Genomic DNA, 20,684 nt, shown 5'->3' with positions numbered 1-20,684 from the left:
AAGATACTGAAAGAGAAAAACCACCAACCAAGAATCCTGTATCTGGCAAAACTGTCCTTCAAATATGAGGGAGAGTTTAAAATATTCTCTGACAGACAGACAATGAGAGAATTTGTGAACAAGATACCTGCTCTACAGGAAATACTAAAGGGAGCACTACAGACAGATAGGAAAAGAGAGAAGTGAGAGGTTTGGAACACAATTTTGGGCGATGGTAGCACAGCAATGTAAGTACACTGAACAAAGATAACTATGAATATGGTTGATAGAGGAAGGTTAGGAGCATGCGGAACACCAGAAGGAAAGAAGAAAGATGAAGACTGGGACTGCATAACTCAGTGAAACCTAGAGTGTTCAACAACTGTGATAAAATGTACAAATATGTTTTTACATAAGGGAGAACAAATGAATGTCAACCTTGCAAGGTGTTAAAAATAGGGTGGTATTGGGGAAAAAATACAATCAATGCAAACTAGAGACTAATTAACAGAAATTTTGTATTATGCTTCCTTTAATATAACAAAAGCAATATACCAAAGCTAAATGCCTATAAGAGGGGGACATAAGGGAGGGATATGGGATTCTTGGCATTGGTGATGTTGTCTGACCCTTTTATTCTACTTTAGTTTAATTCTATCTTTCCTTTTGTTGCTTTTTAGCTGTCATTTTTTTTTCTTTCTTTTGTCTCTCTACCTTCTTTGACTCTTCTTTGTGGAAGAAATGGAGATGTCTTTATATAGATAGTGGTGATGGTGGTGAATACATAAATATGTAACTATACAGGGAACCATTGATTGTCTACTTAGGATAGAAAGTACTGTGGGTGAACAAAACCATCTTAAAAAAAATGGATTAATGAAGAAACCTTGAGGGCACTACGTTGAGTGAAATAAGTCAGACACCTAAGGATTCATATTGCAGGGTCTCACTGATATGAACTAATTATAATATGTAAACACATAGACATGAAATATAAGTTAACAAGATATAGAATGAGGCTAAAGAATAGGAAGTGGTTGCTTATTATGAGCAGCATGTTCAACTAGGTTGAACCTAAGTATCTGGAAGTGGACAGTGGTGACGGCAGCATGTTATTGTGAGAATAACTAACCGTGCTGAATGGTGTGTGAATGTGGTGGAAAGGGGAAGCTTAGAGTCATGTATATCACCAGAATGAAAGTTGGAGGTTAAAAGATGGGAATGTGTAAAACAGTGAATCCTGTGATGGAAAATGTCTGTGATTAACTGTACAAATATTAGAAATCTCTTTCATGAACTAGAACAAATGTATGACGCTATTACTTGAAGCTAATAATAGAGGGGTATATAGGGAAAAATATACCTATTGCAGACTATGTACTACAGTTAACAGTATTTTAGCATTCTTTCATCAACAGTAACAAATGTACTATACCAATACTATGAGTCAATAATGGAGGGGGGTTGGTCAGGGGTAGGGGAGGAACTGAGTTTTCTTTTTTGTCTTTATTTCTTTTCTGGAGTAATGAAAATGTTCTAAAAATTGGAAAAAAAAGTTACTTGTGATGATAGATGCACAGCTGTATGATGGTACCGTGGGCAACTGATTGTGCACTCTGGATCTCTGGGTAACTGTATGGTATGTGAAGAATCTCAATAAAATTAAAAAAAAAAAAGTGCAGTTGGACTATTACTTAGAAAAGCAAACATATGTAACTGGGAATAGTCACATACAAATAATTGACTAATTAAAAATTACTTGAATCCATTATTAATCAAAACAGGACACTTTAAGAACCCTTTCCCCCCAACTAGAAAACACTTAAAGTTATCTTAAGGTGCTATAGATAATTTAAGCTTTGTAAAGTGGAACTTTAACATCATATAACAGAGTTTACTTTCACTCAACCAGGTTTATATGTATTGAGACACAGTGCTTGTTGGAAGAGAGGTATTTAAATGTAAAGATTGGGTATCCTGGAGAAAAGGCCAGTTTGGGAAATGGGGCTCCCTGGGCACCACAGGGACATGTGAGTAATGCCCTTCTCTAATGGGACTGAAAGCATGAGGAGTCTATGAGATTGGGTTTTAGTTCTGATTTTATCTAGTCCTGTTAACCAACCTTTATTTGGGCACACAACCAAGATTACAATGAGGACAAAATGATATTGCAGAAATGCTCTACAAACATCAGGTATCACCACCAATTTAATCATCCATGTTCTGGTAGCTTCTTTACTCCCCAGACCAGTGACAATATATGACCTTTCTTCTGTGCCATGCCCATATTACCAACCTTCCCTTTCCAAACAGAGGCAGCAGGCATAAATGAACACACTGTAATCCTCAACTACTCACCACTATGGTCTCTTTAATGATTCACTAAGAGAGGGAACGTCACAAAGAAGGTGACACACGGGAACGCACCTGGTAAATCATCTTCATCTTCACTGAAAACATTTGGGTTGAAGACAGGTAAATTAATATAGTCCATGGAAATCTTACGGACTTCTGGGAGATAAATGGTCATCTGCCGTGGCTGGAGATGCAGTAGGCTGGTTTTATAGATTACTGGGGGAGAGAAGGAAGGGCATGGTCAATACAGATACAACAGAGAGGAGCCAAAGTGTCAGCCGAGTCACAGGAAGAGAAATAGAGGGCTGTGGTTTTTCCTGAGAACAGAAGACAGATCTGCGCAGGAGTGCCAAGAGCCCATGAGAAGCTCTTTGTCTTGGCTCGCATGGGGCCACATGGGGCCATGACAGCCTCATTTTGGATCCAGTAACAAATTCTTGGTCTAGCTTGGCCACTTTGCAAATGGTTTGTCTATAGAATCACAAATCTTATTGGTTAAAAACACAGCTCAGACTTATATTCATTTTTGGAATGAGCTAGAGTATAATAAATCCATTTTTAAAACACTACTTTTGTAATAGAATAATAATTTAGTTAAAATAGTGTTGAAAATTAGAGTGCCACGCTCAGGGGAATCCCTAGAAATCAGGGAACTGTTTGAAAGCAACTACGAGATGATGGGTGACATAATACCACAGATAAATAAAATGTTGCTTTTTTTTTCAGGACTGGATTCTTGTCCTATTGACTTTTGATTCTAATATAATGATCAAGATAGAGATTTATAGGGAACCCCTCAAATGGTTCTTTAAACCCTAAGAAAATGAAATTAAACCTTAATTTGATTGACAGGGATATTTATGGGAAGGTCTAGGTTGCAACTAAAATATTTAGAGCAGACAAAATAAAGAAAATAATAAATCTGAATTTAAGTTTCACAGTAGGTTAAACTGAAGATGAAATTGCCCTGTCAAATTCCTTTTATCTGTAACACTCCCTCGGAGAAGGTATGCAGATAGAGATTATTATGATGATACTGATCTCCCACCGTCACTTTGCATAGTCTACTGGCTGGCCCAGCAGGCCTTCCTTTTGGAAGTGCCTTTGTAGGGTTGGTGCTCCACTGGCACCTGCTAAGACAGCTTTTACTACCCAGTGGCTCTCACAGGCTTTGCCTATGTATTAATCTCCCCTGCCTACAAAAAAAAGTGAATATGAATTTGGCTTAAAAATTTTTTATGGTTCTGTATAGCTGAAAAATTAACGGATTAAAGTGCTATTCTTTGTCGTTTAGAATGACAAACAACATAAAAAAAATCATGGGTCAGATCATTCTAATTGAAGGAAACAAATTCTTCAATATAGGGATCAGTACTCATTTTTTGTAAGTCCATTAGAATGTTATATATTGTCACTGAAAAGATTATTTAATGGGATGCCATATGTAACATATATTCTAGAATCTGTGTTCATTTCATTCTCTAGTAGAATCAAGGGGAAAATTCTTTTAGCTTGACAAATGAATAGTAACTGTATGGACTAAAACACTCTTCTCAGAATCGTCAATGATTAGGACAATGACTTCAGCGCTGTCACACAGAAAGCTTTTGTCCTGGGCACTTAAATTACTCTCACTAGAGTCTATTTGTGGATATACCCAATACCCAAGAAATAAGGGCAAAGTGAAAAGATCCATCAAGTAAATTCTCACTTCCATTCTTTTTCAATCTTTACTGTAAGCAGATGATGAAGTTCTCAGCTTACTGATGTAGGGATAATCATGACACTCAAACAGCAACGGTTAAAATTAATCCTATACATCAATAGGGCACTGCCAAATAACTGAAGAATAGGTTTTTGTGTCATCAGATGGTTTCCAGGTTGTTAAAAATATTATAAGAGATTTTCTTTGCATTTATGCTCAGGGATGATCTACTGCATTTCTTAAAGTCAGTTTTATGTTTTATTTTTATTTCTCTTTCTCTTTGAGCTGAGACATCTCAAAATGAAAAATCCAAATGTGGCAAATATAATAAATCTCTAAAGATGCATACATAACAACAGGTCTTTTTAACATCTGATCTGGTAGAATAATTTATTTTAAAGGCTCTAACTGTGCATGAAACAACTCCTTTAGGCAGATTAAGAAAATTTCAGAAACCACTCTTAGTAGTTAGAGCACATTCAAGATGTAGGGTGGTAGCCACAGGCGGCTGCCAGCCAAGCCAGCTTCAAGACAGACAGTACAAAGTTGAACCATTCAGGTAGCCTGAGAAGAGGAGGAGGTGAGCAACACGACTCCTTACCCAAATGGGACCTATCCATCAGAATTAAGGTATCTTAGAAACACTCCTCTGCCATTTCTCCACTATCTCTGAGGTAAAGATGACAAGTTACTACTATTCATCTGGGCTAGGCTCCAGCCCAGCTTTGCATTCTCTTGGCTCAATTTCCCTCTATGCCTCATACTGTCAGAGAAAGGATAAATACTTATCTGGTATTTAGCTATGACATTTATAAGATTTACCACTAAGAACTGTACTAACAGCCAGCTTCTCTTTACAGTCTTTAATGCTTTCTTCTTCAAAAGGAGTTTCTTTGGACTCAAGAATCTAAAGACACTGATACCAAGATCTCCCCACAGTCAAAGAACTGGAAACCAAAATGTCTAGAAACCAATCAGAACTTTCTTTGATAGAGAGTTCTGTTATTTCTGTCATTTTTATAAGTCAGGGTTTATATCAAAAAAATTAAAGTGCCACTGGCAAAAAAATCAATTTGATTGATAATACTAAGATTAGCAACATCATACTGGTTGAACTTAAAATTTAGAGGTAAAATATATGCTAATCTTTTGATGTCCCATTTCCTTCTTTTGGCTGACTGAAGGATGAAATTGGATTTTGCAGTCAGTGCTCAAACTGAAGTAGCAGATAGAAGACAGGACAGGGTTTTTACCTGCACCGAGGTTGGTTGGCAGGAAAGCAGCCAAGCCCACAATCTTAAATTTGGTTCCCCAGATATTAGACGTGACCTGAGCAAGATAGCTGTGCTGTGGAAAGAAAAAAAAATAAAAAATAAAAAAGAAAGAAAGAAAAATCACAAACTATTTCCATATTTTCTATCAGTCACTTAGTAAGAATGTTACCACCTATTGCTTAAAAAGCCACAAATGTGCACTGCTAGAAATATTCATTCCCTATATTATTTTACCATTTTAGTACCAGAAGCTAACTACAGCTGTGCTTTCCCCTTTATTCTACCATAACACATACGGAGTGAATGTCAGGTACCCATTTTAAAAATGATGAAATGTGAATCTGGAATTGGGAGTGAGGGGTGGATGTGTCCCAGTGTGCCCCTCATGTGTGTAGTTTAAAAAGGCCACCAAAGTGTTTGGGGCACATTTACTTGACTTTTCCTGTCCCCTAATTACTGGACTAGAGAGAGTACCTAACTATGATTCAATTTTTATCCTTGATATTTCTTTCTCAGAGTAACATAAGCTGCACTGATATCATTGTCTTGAAACTACTTGACTATTTGTTGTTTCATTCATTTAAATTCAAACTCATTAAAAAAGTATTACTATGCTCAAGGCATGTATGCACACATGTTTTAGCAGCTAGGAAACAATATCATACAATGGATTGGCTTAACAACAGGAATTTACTGGTTCACAGCTGCAGAGGCTAGAAGGCTTGCTTCCTCTTAGGATCAGAATCTTCTGACTGGCCCACAATCTTTGGTGTTCCTTGGCTTTTCCATCACATGGCAATGCAGATGGTAGCCTCTACTTTCTCTTCCAGGTTCTGCTGACTTCCAGCTTCTGGCTGTTCCCTGTGGCTTCCTTTGCTGCTTCCAATTTCCTTTGCTTATAAGGACTTCAGCCAACTCAATTCAGTTTGGGTAAAACTCTAATGATACCTTCAAAAATCCTACTTACAAATGGGTTCACATCCACAGGATCAGTGGTTGGGTCCTCAACATGCCTTTTGTGGGAGACATAATTCAATCTCCAATGGTCCACCTTCTGGACCCCAAAAAGACATGTTTTTCCCACATGCAAAATACATTCATTCTATCACAATATCCACAAAACCTTAAATCGTTTCAGTAACAAAGCTAAGTACAAAGTCTCGTTAAAATCAGTTATGGGTGTGGTCTGTCCGAGGGCAAAATTCTCTGTCTGATGGACCTGTGAGACCTAGAAAACAAGTTATCTGCTTCCAATATATAATGGTGGGACAGGCATAGGATAAACATTCCCCCTCTCAAAGGGAGAAATCAGAAGGAAAACAGTCACAGGTCCCAAAGAAGCCCAAAATGTAGCAGGGCAAACTTGATAATATCTCAAGGTCTGAGAGTCACCTGGGGCTTTGATGCTTTGAGTCATCTGATGCTTGGCTCCTCTGGGCCTGGGTGGAGCAGCAGCCCTAGCAGCAGCACCCTCCTTCAAGTGCTTGCACAGAGTCATGTCTCCCCAACACCTGCAGGCACCACCTCTCTTGAGTACTGAGATGGTGGCTGGGCTCTCTGTGAATGTAAGGGCACAGGCCCACCATCTCCAAACACAGGGATAGCAGCACTCTCCCTGAACAACGAGGCAGAAGGCCCACCTGCTCCAAGCGCAGGATGGACCTGTTCTTTCCACACATGTGGGCTGGCTGCTCTCTTGGCCTGAGGCCTTCTCTTCAGTCCAAACCTCGGTTTCCATGATTCCACCTTTGAAGTCATTCTTCCTTCAATTTTCCCTTCAATTCATCCTTTTTCTGTCCCTTTCAGGCATTGCTTCTGTTCATACAAATTTCATAAACCCTGTTGGCTTTTGTGTGCAGTTCCAGGAAGTCCAAACCATCATACAATAAAACTTTCCAAAGCTCCTTCCTGGATAATTACAGTTGTAATCCACTTAAGTGGCTGACTGGATCCATGTTCAGCCAGACTTTTTTTAGCCAAAGGTTGTTCAGTTAAACTCTCACTTACATGGAACCATGTTCTCTGGGAGTCACTTCCTGAAAGCTCAGTTTGCTCCCTGATAGAGCTGCTTCTGGCCCTAATCTTAGAGCAGGCTACCTGGACAGGCTGAGAGTTTTCAAAATTAACTGCTGCTTCCTTTGTGCTTAAGAGTTTAATTCCCAGCTATTCCTTTCCTCTTGCATTTTACTATAAGCTGTAAAAAGACAGGTTGCACCTTCAATACTTAGCTTGGAAATCTCCTCAGGTAAATATGTAAGATCATCATTTTCAAATTCTGTGCTCTATCCAATATCAGAACACAACACACTCTCTGTCACTTTATAACAAGCATCACCTTTCATCCAGTTTCCAGGAACACATTCATCATGTGTTCATTCATCATTTCCTTCTAAGGTCTTGCTGGAAGTACCTTTAATGCCCATATTTCTACCAACATTCTGTTTGTGAAGAATTATGTATTCTCTAAAACGATACAAACTTTCTCTATAGCTCCCACTCATTTTTGAGCCCTCACAATTTCCCAATCTCTACCCATTACCCAATTCTAAAGCCATTTCCATATTTTTAGGCATTTACAATAGCAGTACGCCACTCCTGGTACCAAAAACTGTTTTACTTTCCTAGCTGCTAAAACAAATACCATGCAATGGGGTGGCTTAACAACAGGAATTTATTGGCTCATGGTTTCAGAGGCTAGAAGGCTTGCTTCCTCCCAGGGTCATTATCTTCTGGCTGGTTGCAAACCTGGGGATCCTTGGCTTTTCTGTCACATGGCAATGCACATGGCACATCTTCTCCTTTCTCCTCTAAGTTCCAGTTACTTCCAGTTTCTGGCTGTTCCCTGTGGCTTCTACCTGAATTTCATTCTACTTATAAAAGACTCCAGTAATCCAGATTCAAGCCTAACTTGATTCAGTTGGGTGTCTTTTCCTTTCTGTTCCAGATTCCATGGACTTTCAGCTTCTGGCTGCTCTCCTTGACTTCCTTTTCCGTATCCAATTTCCTTTGCTTACATGGACTCCAGCCATATTGGATTAAGGCCAACCCTTGTTCAGTTTGGCCTCACCTTAACTCATAACATCTTCTAAGGTCCTATTTACAAATGGGTTCACACCCACAGGACTGGGGGATAGGATATGAGCATTCTTTTTGTGGGGGACATGATTCAATCCCCAACAACACATACACATATATATATGTGTACAAGGGCAATAATAAACAAGATCAAGATACAGATCATTAAGGGGCTTATAACCTAATCGAAGAGATAAGACTTGTAATTTTTTGTATACATGGAAATCCCTGTTACATGTTATAAGGAAGTTATATGCAAGATGCTTTGCAATTGCTGTGGCTGAGCCAGGGAAGGCCGACTTCATGATGGCAGTGACCCAATAGCTCTGGAAGCATGTGGGCAGCAGCAGAAACAAGGGGAGATGGAATAGGCGACCAGGGTGACCCAGGCAGGGAAGACCCCAGTGTGGCTGGAAGCTGGTGAACAGTGAGGCTGTGACACCTGGTGACTGAGGAGGAGTCAGGGGGATGGGTTGGGGAAGACCAGGAGGGAAAGGCAGGCAAGGCCAGCCTGGGGGATATGAGTACCACAGATTCTGTCCTGCAGACACTGGGGAGTACTCTGAGGGATCAGAAAGGGCTGGAGGTAGGGCAAGATAGAGAAGTGTGGGTACATCTCAACCACAGCCATATTTTAGGCAGACGCATCTGGCAATAGTAAGTAAGAGAAGACCAGAGTGGAGCAGAGGTAACCGTGCCTGGATGGAGGCAGTGGCAGTAAAGAAGGGAATGCAGGGTCTATATATCCCCAAGCCTGATGTTCTCAATCATGGAGACATATAAGAACACACAGGAACAGGAGGGATAGGAAGACGGCAAGCTTTGGTCTGGACATCCCGAGTGTTTAGCAATCATCAAGCAAACGCTAAGAAAAGTAAAGAAGCACAGCTGGAGACCAGACATGCATTACAGTCCTGTCAAACACAGCAGAGGCACAGCTAGACTCTACCTGAGTGATATCTTCAAATGGAAATTCTCTTCGCGTCAGGCTGGGCGAGCCAATGGAGGGCTTCCGCATTGGCAACCGAGGGGACCTGGTTATCTCCTGAGCAGCCCGGGACAGCTTTGGGGACTTCCGAGCTTCAATGTTGATCCTACAGAGACAAGGTTGGAAGGTCAGGCACCTGCGGTGGGAAAGGGGCACCCTGACCTTGTCAAAAGGCAGTCATGACTTTTAGCACATCTCTTCCCAACCAGACAAGCACCCATGGATGCTCTCATTTGGGTCAGCTTCTCAGCAGCCAGTTCCCTTAATTAACAATCTCTACTGGCAGAAGGTCCCATTCCTTTTGTTTTATGAACATGAGAAAAGAATGACGGAACTGTATAATGAGTAATACATATTTTAAAATATGCTGAGATTAGAAGAAGTGATTCATTTGCAAGAACTATAGAGAATTGACAGTCTTTCACTTTCTCCTGATTTACGGCAAGTTTAGGTGTGTCCACATGCCTTCTACCAGGGGTTTGCAAAATTAGTCCTGGGCAAAACGGCAGGTGGGAAGAGTAATTTCTTAACCTAAGGCCTTGATAATTTAAAAATGATTCCTTATACCACATTTTACCTGAAATATTTAAATCAAATCAATAAATCTAAAGTTTTTCTGCTGCCTTTTGATCCTCTGCTCCTCAGTTTCTTTATTTTTAACATGGGGACCCATAGGTTAAATGCCAATCTTCCCCAAGAGTGGTGTAAAAACAAATATGGTAAAGTTTATATGAAAGACATGCATTATGCCTAATATATACTGCTTCAGAGCTTTTTAAGATATGTAGGGCCCCCAAGGAATGGGAAGACAGTGGGGGCTTGAGATAATTAAAGCTATGTTTCAGGACAATTAGCCTGAGCATTATGTGTAGGGGGATTGAAAGTAGGGAAAGATAGGAGGAAAGCAAGACCAGATATAGGGAGACAGCAACATCTAGGAACCTTAGGGGAAAAAATTAACATTGACCGCTAACTGACATCACACTCAAAAAATTAATCTGAGATGTATAATAGATCTAAATGTGAAAGCTAAAAGCTATCAAGTTGTTGGAAGAGAACACAGGAGAATGTCTTCATGACCTTGGGGTAGGAGGTAGGCAAAGATTTCCTAAACAGGACACAAAAAGCACTAATCAGAAAAGAAAAAATTCATACATTGGACTATATGGCAATATATATATCTGACAAAGGATTCATATCTAGAATATATAAAGAACTCTTAGAACACAACAAGAGAAAAATAACCCAATAAAGAATGGGCAAAATACTTGAACAGGCACTTCATGAAAGAAGGGATCCAAATGGCCAAAAGACATAAAAAGGTGCTCAACAGAGATATTAAAATTAAACTACAATGAGATACTATTACACACACATCAGTATGGGTAAATTATTCTTAAAAAATGAAATGACATTACAACTGTAGGTGAGAGTGGGAAGCAGCTGGAACCCTCACACATTGTTGGTGGGGGTTGAAAATGATACAGCCACTTGAGAACACTGTTTGGCAGTTGCCAAAAAAGTTAAACATGTACTCACCCTGTGATCCTGCAATTCTCCTCCTAAGTATATACCGAAGAGAAATGTCCACAAAAAAGACTTGAATAAGAATGTTCATAATGGTTTCATTCATAATAGCCCATTAACAGAAACTACCCAAATATCCACCAATTGGTAAATGGAATAAACAAACTGGAGTATATTCATAAACAAAGGAATATTACAGAGCAATAAAGAAAAACAAACTACCTATACGTGCAACCACATGGGTGAACTGCAAAATCATTATGTTGAGCAAAAAAACCAAGATAAAATGGGTACATGTAGTTTGACTCCAAATATATGAAGTTCAAAAACAAGCAAAACTAGTCTATGTTGCTAGAAGTTAGAGAAGTGATCACCTCTATGGGGTGGCTATTGAATGGAATACGGCATAAAAAGCAACTTTCCAAGATGACTGAAATGTTCTTTATCTTGAATTCACTATGCATTTAAGATTTGTGCATTTTGCTGTCTGTAAATTATGCCTTAATTTTGTGTGGCAGGAAAGGATTTTAGTGAAGATCTAGTCTTCCACAGATAAAGAAACTGAGATGCTAGTCACATATATGCCAAGGTCCAAGAATCAGTTGGTGGCAGAGCCACCATATCACAGGCCCTTCCATTTCCTCATAGCTTTTTGTCATTTGTTAGGACAAACCTTTAAGGATCTAAATTTTAAAAAATAATAACTGTCTTTTCCCCAAATACAGCATTACAAACATTTTATCTGTCATTTTCTTCAACACATTATGTACACAGTAAAAACTTTCTCTTACTTTCTACAAACTGGAAGAAAAAACAAGTCAGGGAGCTATGGCTACCCCTATACCACCCACCTTCATTGCTAACCACTAGGGAATTCTGAAGGGTTGGCAAACTTCCTTTGGATGTCTTTTTCTATGCAGAAAGATAAAAACAAAAAAAAGCTGTAATCATGCCCGGAGAATCTTTCAGATGAAAAGGCTGAGGATGCTGCTCTTGCTGTGTTCAACCCATGTCAGTTTCAATGGGTCTCTGAGTGTGGGCACAGACACACACATGTCCAGAGGCACACGGCTTGCTAAAAAGGAAGAGCACTCACAAAGACTGAGATTACCTGGGGAGTTTGGGTGATTTGCTAGCTCTGGAGATTTTGGGAGATTTCTTGGCAGCCCAGTCATCACTCAGTTCAATGTCACTGGAGTCTGAGCAGTTGCAGCTGTCGATCACGGTAGAAATCAAGCTGTTTCCATAGATTTCATCTGGTAACAAACACCAACAGCAAATTTAGGGAACAATGATCATTACTATAAATTGAAGGAGACACTGCCTCTATAGGCCATCATTTGACTTCTAAAGGTTGAAATAAAAAGGGGGCACAGCACTGTTTTCTCAAATAGCTTTTAATGCTACTACATTTTCTAAGTGAATTAGGCAATTAATTCTACTGTTGTCAAAATGGACATGGCATTTTAATGCCTCTTGGAAGGTACAAAGTAGTCTGGCACTGTTTACTGAGCCAAAGGCTGAAACATCGCATCAGGCGTCCATCTGGTTCATGTTTTCAGACGGCCCTGGGATCCAGGCTGAAGGAGGGGCTTTCTAACTTGCTGGCTCCCTCAAAAGCATCTGACCTGAGGCCTGGGGAAGGATATGGCTGGTTCCAGGCCTGCTCTGGACTCAAGTTCAGAGCTCTCTCCCAAGTCAGGCCTGGCTCAGGGTCTCTGGTAGTTTCTGTCTGCCGGAATTGCCACAACATGCCACTTGGGGCTTGGCTATTCCTCAGCAGGAGCTGCTTGCCTGCAAGGCAAGTGAAAAGTGAGTGAAAAGAACAGCTGCCCAGAAGAAACATTCTGTAGTAGCTCTGGATTTCTCTGAGGAGTCCTGCATATAAGCCACTCAAGATAATTTTGTCAATTTGCCATCAGGAGGCGATGAGAGGTCCCAAGGTAGAAGATAAGATTGTGTGCATAGAGGAGGGGAAATCACAAAACTGCAGAGTAGAGAAGTTCACTTTCACCTCTGACATCCTCCTTGCAGTCTCTTCTTGTCACCCCCTGAGTGTCCCCCACCTCCAGTGCTCTCACATCCCTTTACTAACTAAACCCCTGCTCCTACTCTGCCCTGCTCCCTACTAGGTCTGCCCTAGTTGAAAGTAACATTCTTCAAAATCACTTTTTTTTGGCCTACTAAAATCTGATTCACTCAAGGATCCAAGAGCTCTGCCAGTTAATAAAAAGGCTCAATCATTCGAAATATTGAATGATTTATGGAATGTGGGTGATTTTACCATTTGAAATGGCTATTTACATTTTAAAGGCAGAGTTTGTTAACCCAAATTAATCCCTAAGCTTTTGACAACATGGAGGAGACATCTGTGAATGGGGCGTGGGGGGGGGGGGTCCTTTCTGGCACACCTGAAGGCACTTATCTTGGGAAAGAAGGCTGACACCCAATCTGTATTACCTACATCACCCACTTCTTAAACAACTTCCTGAACCAGAAGGCATGGCTCAGATACAATGGTATGAAAAGAATTAATTCACATGCCGAGGTATAATGGTATGAAAAGGATTAATTCACATGCCCTGAGCAGTGCTTTTTATTTTTAAATTTAGGAATGGCTGGATCAAATGAAGCTCAGCCATGATTCAAACATGTATGTCAGAGCACTTGTGTGTGTTCCCGAGCACAGTACCAACCCATGGCCTGAGGAAATCCAATTATGCACTGCATACCCAACTTCCAGCTTACTTTCTAATACCAGGATTTTGCACATGATGTGTCCTGTCCCATACTATTTGCTTTTCCCTCTTTACTAATAACTAGTATACTACTTCTTTATTGTCTGTCTTCCCAACTAATGTGTAAAATTCAGGTGGGCAGAAACATTGTCTACTCTATCTCCCGCTGAAACTCCAGAGACAAGAACAATTCCTGGGACTCAATAAATACTTCTTGTAAGAATAAATGACATATTTATTCTGTTGCCTGGGCTGAACACTAGACCAACGGCATGAGAATCTTTGGGAGTGGAACACAGGCATTGATATTTTTTAGTTTCCTAGGCGATTCCCAAGTGCAGCCAGGGTTGAGACAGACCAACTGAGGAGCAGAGAAAGACCCTGCCCACAGAACAGATATTAAGGTGGTGTGCGTAAGAAAATGAAACTTGCTTTCTGATTACCTCCCCCAAATCCTGCTGGTTCAGTGTTACACCTGTAGGCACGGGCACTCTGACATTTTGTCACCGACATCAACTATAAATTCATTGCCATGTATTAACTAAACACTCTGGGAAGCCAGTGTTGGTGGCTGAGTGCACTTATTACTTCCACAGATTCTCTGTCATCAAATTATCATGGAAGTTCTGAAGCAAACATTCAGGATATAGAAAAATGTAAGTTGAGATTGCTCTTTAAGAACCAAAGACTTGCTCTTTGAGAACCAAAGACTGAACTACAGTGTCTGGCAGCTTCATACCCAACTTTGTCAATTTTCAAGAATATACTTATTTCATCTGGGTTGAAGCTTTTTAAAATATGTAATCTGAATTAGACATCTGTTTTAGAATTTGAAAAACTATTATTTAAAAGATTTTTTAGTATCTTTTAAACAAGCTCTCACTAAAGATTTCTTCTGAAAATTTTTGGATTTCTTCTAAAAAAATCACTGGGACTCATGCTCTCTTATTATAAAAACAAACACATTTAATTTTGAGGAACATTATCGGTTAAGTCACTTAGAGAACATTTACAATAGTGCATTGCAAACTATAGTGCATAAAAAAATCACCTGGGGAACCCACTAAATTGCAGGTTTCCAGACCCCACTCCTGAGGTATGGAATCATAATATAAGGCCAGGACCTAGGAATCCGCATTCCAGCAAACATCCTAGGTGATGTGCATGGAGGTGGCATGTAAGAGTTAACTGGCTTCAGAAACCTTTCCCGCCCTTTAACCTAGTTTATATATACCACCTAGGTGGCAATGAGTCACTGTCTGTCTGTGACACATCTTTTTTTGCCTTGAGGTGTTTAACTCGACTTTATTGAACTTTTCAAACGTTTTTAAGTTATCACCCAAAATGGACTATAAACTTGAAAGCAGAGCTATCCCAGTATCGCTCACCCATCACAGGAGACCAAAGTACCTACACAAAGTAGGTACTGAGTAAGTATTTGTGGATCTGCTCTGCTTTACAACTTTTTAATTCTTTTAATTACAAAATTATAAAAAGAAAATATCTCATTTTCTCAAAGGATTGTCAGCAATCAACTCAATCTGGGTCTGACATGAGCTGATCAACGTTACAATCAAGGAACAGGGTGGGTGTTTGGGATGCTTAGGTCACGCATCATCTCTGGGAGGCTCAGCTGCCCAGCACACACCTATACCCTGCTTCCCCTGGCTTCTTCTTTAATGGGAGGGTCATGCACAAATGGAGGAAATCAATAGCTCTTCCCGTAAGTTATGGTCAACATTTAATCTGAGTACATATTTTATAAAATTGTATGTAAGGAAGGAACTTTAGAGATAGTTCCATTCAGTGACATCCCATGACCCAGCACTCTGGTGTAATACACACCTTCTCAGTCAGCTCTAGTTGTCAATGTCCTTTTCTTCTCCCTCCCCGAAACCATACTTTTCTTCTATTTACATCTGCTGTTCTCCCTTCCGTTTATCTTTTACCTTCCTTCTTTCTGAGTCTATCCTCTCCCTCCTTCCTATCTGCCTCACTCCCAGCTCCCAATTCTCCTACTCACTCTCTTTCCTTGGTACTAGTTTGTTGCTTGTGACAAAAGACAGAAAAATTCACTAATACACAATTTTAAAAGCAGAGTTTTACTACTTTCAATTTTATACAGGAACACAGTAGAGTGTTGCCGCAGATGCTAAGACTATAAAAAACAGCAGACAGAGGTTGATCAACTGTATAAAATCTTGGAATGGGCAGATAAAGCCGAGGTCGGAAAGGCCCACCACACTGTGCAATTAGGATGACTCCTGGTCATGTTGCTCACAGTAGCTTCAGGGACGAAATGAGGGGTAGAGGCCAGTCAAATGGGCTGGAGAGTGAACAGGAGCCAGGAAATAGAGAGAACAAGTATAAACTGATGAAAACAAATCTCATTCAACCAATGTTGTTTCAAGGGCAGTGTCTGCCAACACTGGGGACACAGAAATGAATCAATTCCCTTCCTCAAGGCCCTCACGATTCAGCAGGGCAGGCAGGACCCCAGCAGAGGACAGTGCTGTCTATTCTGTGGAAGGGGATGAGGGAGATTTCACAGGGAAGTGGCAGGACGTTTGAGCTGGCAGGCACTGAGGGCACGGAGGCCTTAAAAGTCACTGGTTGAGGATAAGGTGCTAGTACTAAGTGGTACAAGAAACAGAACAAAGTCTCTTCCCTCCTGAGGTTCACAGCCTAGTACTCAAGAGAGGCATGCAGAGCATCGTGAATAAATTAACTGAGTAATGAAAAATCAGAACAGGTGAGGGTTTTAGAAGGAAGGAGTGATTCGTCATATCAAGATCTTCATGGACGAGCAAGAATTTTCACTGGTAATCAGCTTAAAAGCAGTTAATAGTGGATTAGTAAGGGTAGAAGCAAGATGATAGCAAGAGACTGAGGAGTAGGCTGGAGGTTTAAAAACACTATTATTTTAATATTGTTTCAGTATTACATTAAGGCACTCAGTGGATACTTGCTAAATAACTGAAGGGGAATCTATAATTCCTAGAAGACCTGTGCCCACTCCCTTGATTGAGAGTCAAGTTTTCTCCACCCACAGCCCAAATTACATGAGATCTTACGGAATGCTGTGAAGATACTTTTGGAGCATACATTTAGAGAATTGTTAACTTAAATAGAATTTGAAAACCCAGTAGCTTCCAAGATGTTCCATTTATCCAAGAAAGGCTCCCATTTCATATACAGACACTGCCTTTGTATGGCTTGTAAAGCATACTATTCCACAAGCACACGTAAGACCAGTATCTTCAGTCCCTACAGCGAGGTGGCCCACCTGGTTTGCTGTCTGTCCGCGGGTCCATGATGACGAACTCCGGCCTTAGCTTGCTGATGCGCCGTCCCTTGAGGATGGGCACAAGCCCACCCAGGTACTCCAGGTAGAGCGTGTAGCATGGGCCACCCACCTCCGGGTCGTCTTCTGTGCGCTTCATGGTGCAGTGCAGTCGTTCGTTGCCAGCTGAGGGGTAGCTGACAAAGTCCCTCATGTTGTTGGGGTCTGGAATTGGGGGCTGGAAGCAGCACATGGAAAGAAAAGGAAGAACATGTGGGCATGGGACAGGTTGGCTGAGGAAGGATCTCTGTCTCCCTGACAGCAATCTGGTCTAGAGCACTGCTTCGCAGCTGTGGGCGTACACGGGATCTCCTGGGGAGCTTTCTAACATGCTCCCACTGGGATCCCACCTCAGATAATGAAATTAGAATCCCTGGTGGTGGGATCTGGTAGCTGCATTTTTTTGTAAAAGCTCCTCAGCCAATTCTAATGTGCAGTCAGGCTTGAGAGTCACTGGTGTAGAACCAAGATTTTAAGGCAATATGAAAAAAAAATTACAACAGATTCTGAAACTTTAAAGTTTCAGGAAAATGCTACTTTCTGAAACCAAAACATCAATCTGATACTTAGAAGCAGGGAAAGAATTAAAACAAAAAAAAAGGAGCACCCAAGGTATGGTGGGTCTGAGGTTAAGGGGGAAATCCCCACCTGGCAGCTATATTCCACACACTATTAAAAACAGACTAGTTTCTGAAGCGGCAATCAGTATAAGAGATGGCTGACAGTGAGTGCTGAGTAAATAGGCTCTACAATTAGACTGGGTTCAAATCCTGGCCATATACCAGTAATGAACTATGGAGCAAGTTACTTAACTCCAATGAACTTGTTTCCTTCTTTCTCAGATGAGAACAAAGGCAGAATCTGTTCTGGGGTTAGCATCAGGAATAAACAAGATAGATTCTTATAAAGTATTCAGAGCAAAGGCTATTGTACAGTAAATGCTAAAATAAACTTTCACTATTTTTTCATCATCACGATGACATAGCTATTAAGCTCAGAACACTGCCTTTGCCATGAGCAAGATAACTTCCAGCACACAAAGCAAATCTCACATGGATGCCAACAGTGATGCTGAGGACAGACTGCATGCTTGGAAGAAATCAGCACAACTCTGCAGAGCAGCACACCTGTAGGACTCAGGTGCTCTTGTCAAGAAGTGGACAAGATCCCTGTGCCCTAGCACTGCTACTTTCACCTGTCTTTCCAGTCTCTGCCCTTCTTTTGGTGAGCCCCCTAGAGGAAGAAGCAAGGACATGAGAGTCAGGAGGAAAAGGGAGGGGTGGATGGCTTTACCTTGATGGTGGGGATGAAGGCAGTGGACAGGTAGGAGCAGAGGCGGGGTGGCAGGGTCAGCTTGCTGACGTCCTTGTCTTCTCGCAGGGCACTGGCAATGGCTTGCTGGCACAGCAGCTGCAGGCTGGATACCCGGTGCTCCACACGCACCACGTACAGGGCTGGCCCTGAGGCCATGAGCAGCCGTGAGTCCCGGTGGCCCCAGCAGATGGAGATGATGGGGCGCTGCCAGTATGGGAAGAGAGACAACGATGAAGCTTTGCTCTTGTGGTAAGCAAAGAAAGAGTATACACTCTTGCCTCAAGCAAAAGAAAATGAGCTGCTACTTTTGGGAATACTGTTTTTAAAAATACAATAGAGAATGTTAAATGCTTTATGATGAAAATTTGGTATTTTCATTGGAAAGTAGTTAGGTTCCCAGGCCTGAGCACATCAAAGCATTGCAAGTTTTACAGTTTGATAGTAGCACAAAACATAGGTTAAAACCTATCAGCTCCATATACAGGCGTACCATGGAAATACTGTGGGTTTGGTTCCAGAACACTGCAATAAAGTGAGTATCGCGATAAACTGAGTCACACATATTTTTTGGTTTCCCAGTACCTATAAACGTTAGACTACACTGTGTCTATTGAGTGTGCAATAGCATTATGTCTAAAAAAACAAAGTACCTATCTTAATTAAAAATACTTTATTGCTAAAATATGCTAACCATCATCTGAGCCTTCAGTGAGTCATAATCCTTCTGCTGGTGGAGGGTTTTACCTCGATTTTGATGGCTGCTGACTGATCAGGATACTGATCAGGACGGTGGTTGCTGAAGGATGGAGTGGCTGTGGCAATTTCTTAAAATAAGACAACAATGAAGTTTGTCACATCGACTGACTTCCTTTCACAAAACACTTCTCTGTAGTATTCAATCCTGTTTGAAAGCATTTTACCCACAGTAAAACTTCTTTCAAAATTGGAGTCAAGCCTCTCAAACCCTGCTACTGCTCAATCAACTAAATTTGTTTAATATTCTAGCCTTTGTTGACACTTCAACAATGTTCACAGCATCTTTACCAGGAGTAGATTCCATCTAAAGAAACCACTTTCTTTGTTCATTCCTAAGAAGCAACTCCTTATCCGTTCAAGTTTTATCATGAGATTGCAGCAACACAGTCACATCTTCAGGTTCCTCTTCTAATTCTAGTTCTCATGATTTCCATCTCATCTGCAGTTACTTTCTCCACTGAAGTCTTGAAGCCCTGAAACTCATCCATAAGGGTTGGAATCAACTTCTTCCAAACTCCTGTTAATGTTGATATTTTGACCTCCTCCCATGAATCACAAATGTTCTTAATGGCACCTAGAATGGTGAATCCTTTCTAGAAGATTTTCAATTTACTTTGCCCAGATCCATCTGAGAAATCACTGTCTATGGCAGCCTTAGCCTTACAAAATGTATTTCTTAAATAAAAAGACTTGAAAGTTGAAATGAATCTTTGATCCATGGGCTGCAGAATAGATGTTGGGTTAGCAGGCATGAAAACAACATTCATCTTGTACCATCAGAGCTCTTGGGTGACCAGGTACATTGTCAATGCGCTGTAATATTTTGAAAGGAATCTTTTTTTTCCCTGAGCATTAGGTCTCAGCAGTGGGCTTAAAATATTCAGCAAACTATATTGTAAACAGATATGCTGTCATCCAGGCTTTGTTATTCCATTTATAGAACTCAGGCAGAGTAGATTTAGCATAATTCTCAAAGGCCCTAAGATTTTGGGAATGGTTAAGTGAGCATTGGCTTCAAGTTAAAGTCACCAGCAGCATTAACCCATAACAAGAGAGTTAGCTTGTCCTTTTTTAAATGCATTTTTTTATTTTGAATGTTAACATCTATACAAAACAGTGATAACTTTCGAAGTACAATTTATCAAGTAGTTAGAGAGCAAATTTCAAAGAATGCCAGGGGTCACAGTTCCACAACTTCAGCTATTTGCATCACTGTAAAATATAACATACATACAGAAAGATGTTAACTTTCAACATACAGCTCAACAAGCAGTTATAGAGGTAATTTCAAAAACTGTTACGGGTTACAGTTCCACCATGTCATTTACCTCCTCCCAGCTATTCCAACACTCCAGCTTCTAAAAACATATATATTTATATAAAGTTTCAGTATTCATAGACCTTTGTTACATCTCATCTTGCTTGTTACTACCCCTTCCTCTCACTCAATCTCTTTCTCTATCTTCAGGGGTGTCTAATAGGCCATGAGCACCTAACTTGTTCCTATTGAAAGGGGGTGTAGACAATATGGGGAAGGGGGCTGCATCTGACTGTTGTTCTTAAAGAGGCTACTGCCTCTAGGTTTTAGGACTTGTCTGGCGTAGAAACATTCTGGTAGATTTAAGTTTCT

At 40.6% G+C, this 20,684-nt stretch overlaps 1 protein-coding gene across 3 annotated transcripts in view; it reads right to left on the bottom strand.

The window, feature by feature from the left end:
• The window catches only part of TULP4 (TUB like protein 4), a 336,350-nt gene that overhangs the window by 9,693 nt on the left and 305,973 nt on the right, over positions 1-20,684 (bottom strand). For all 3 annotated transcript variants that reach the window (XM_037820591.1, XM_037820601.1, XM_037820610.1), the window contains 6 exons: positions 18,278-18,502; positions 16,928-17,162; positions 12,015-12,159; positions 9,338-9,482; positions 5,293-5,386; positions 2,407-2,550 (listed from right to left, as the gene is read on the bottom strand). In XM_037820591.1, the coding sequence (XP_037676519.1) occupies positions 2,407-2,550; positions 5,293-5,386; positions 9,338-9,482; positions 12,015-12,159; positions 16,928-17,162; positions 18,278-18,502 (988 nt within the window). The remainder of the gene's footprint in view (positions 1-2,406; positions 2,551-5,292; positions 5,387-9,337; positions 9,483-12,014; positions 12,160-16,927; positions 17,163-18,277; positions 18,503-20,684) is intronic.

The sequence above is a fragment of the Choloepus didactylus genome, chromosome 2 (assembly GCF_015220235.1).
Source record: "Choloepus didactylus isolate mChoDid1 chromosome 2, mChoDid1.pri, whole genome shotgun sequence".
NCBI classification, from domain to species: Eukaryota; Metazoa; Chordata; class Mammalia; order Pilosa; family Megalonychidae; genus Choloepus; species Choloepus didactylus.
Note: the sequence above shows the minus strand (reverse complement) of the source record. Positions and strands in the feature narration are given on the sequence as shown.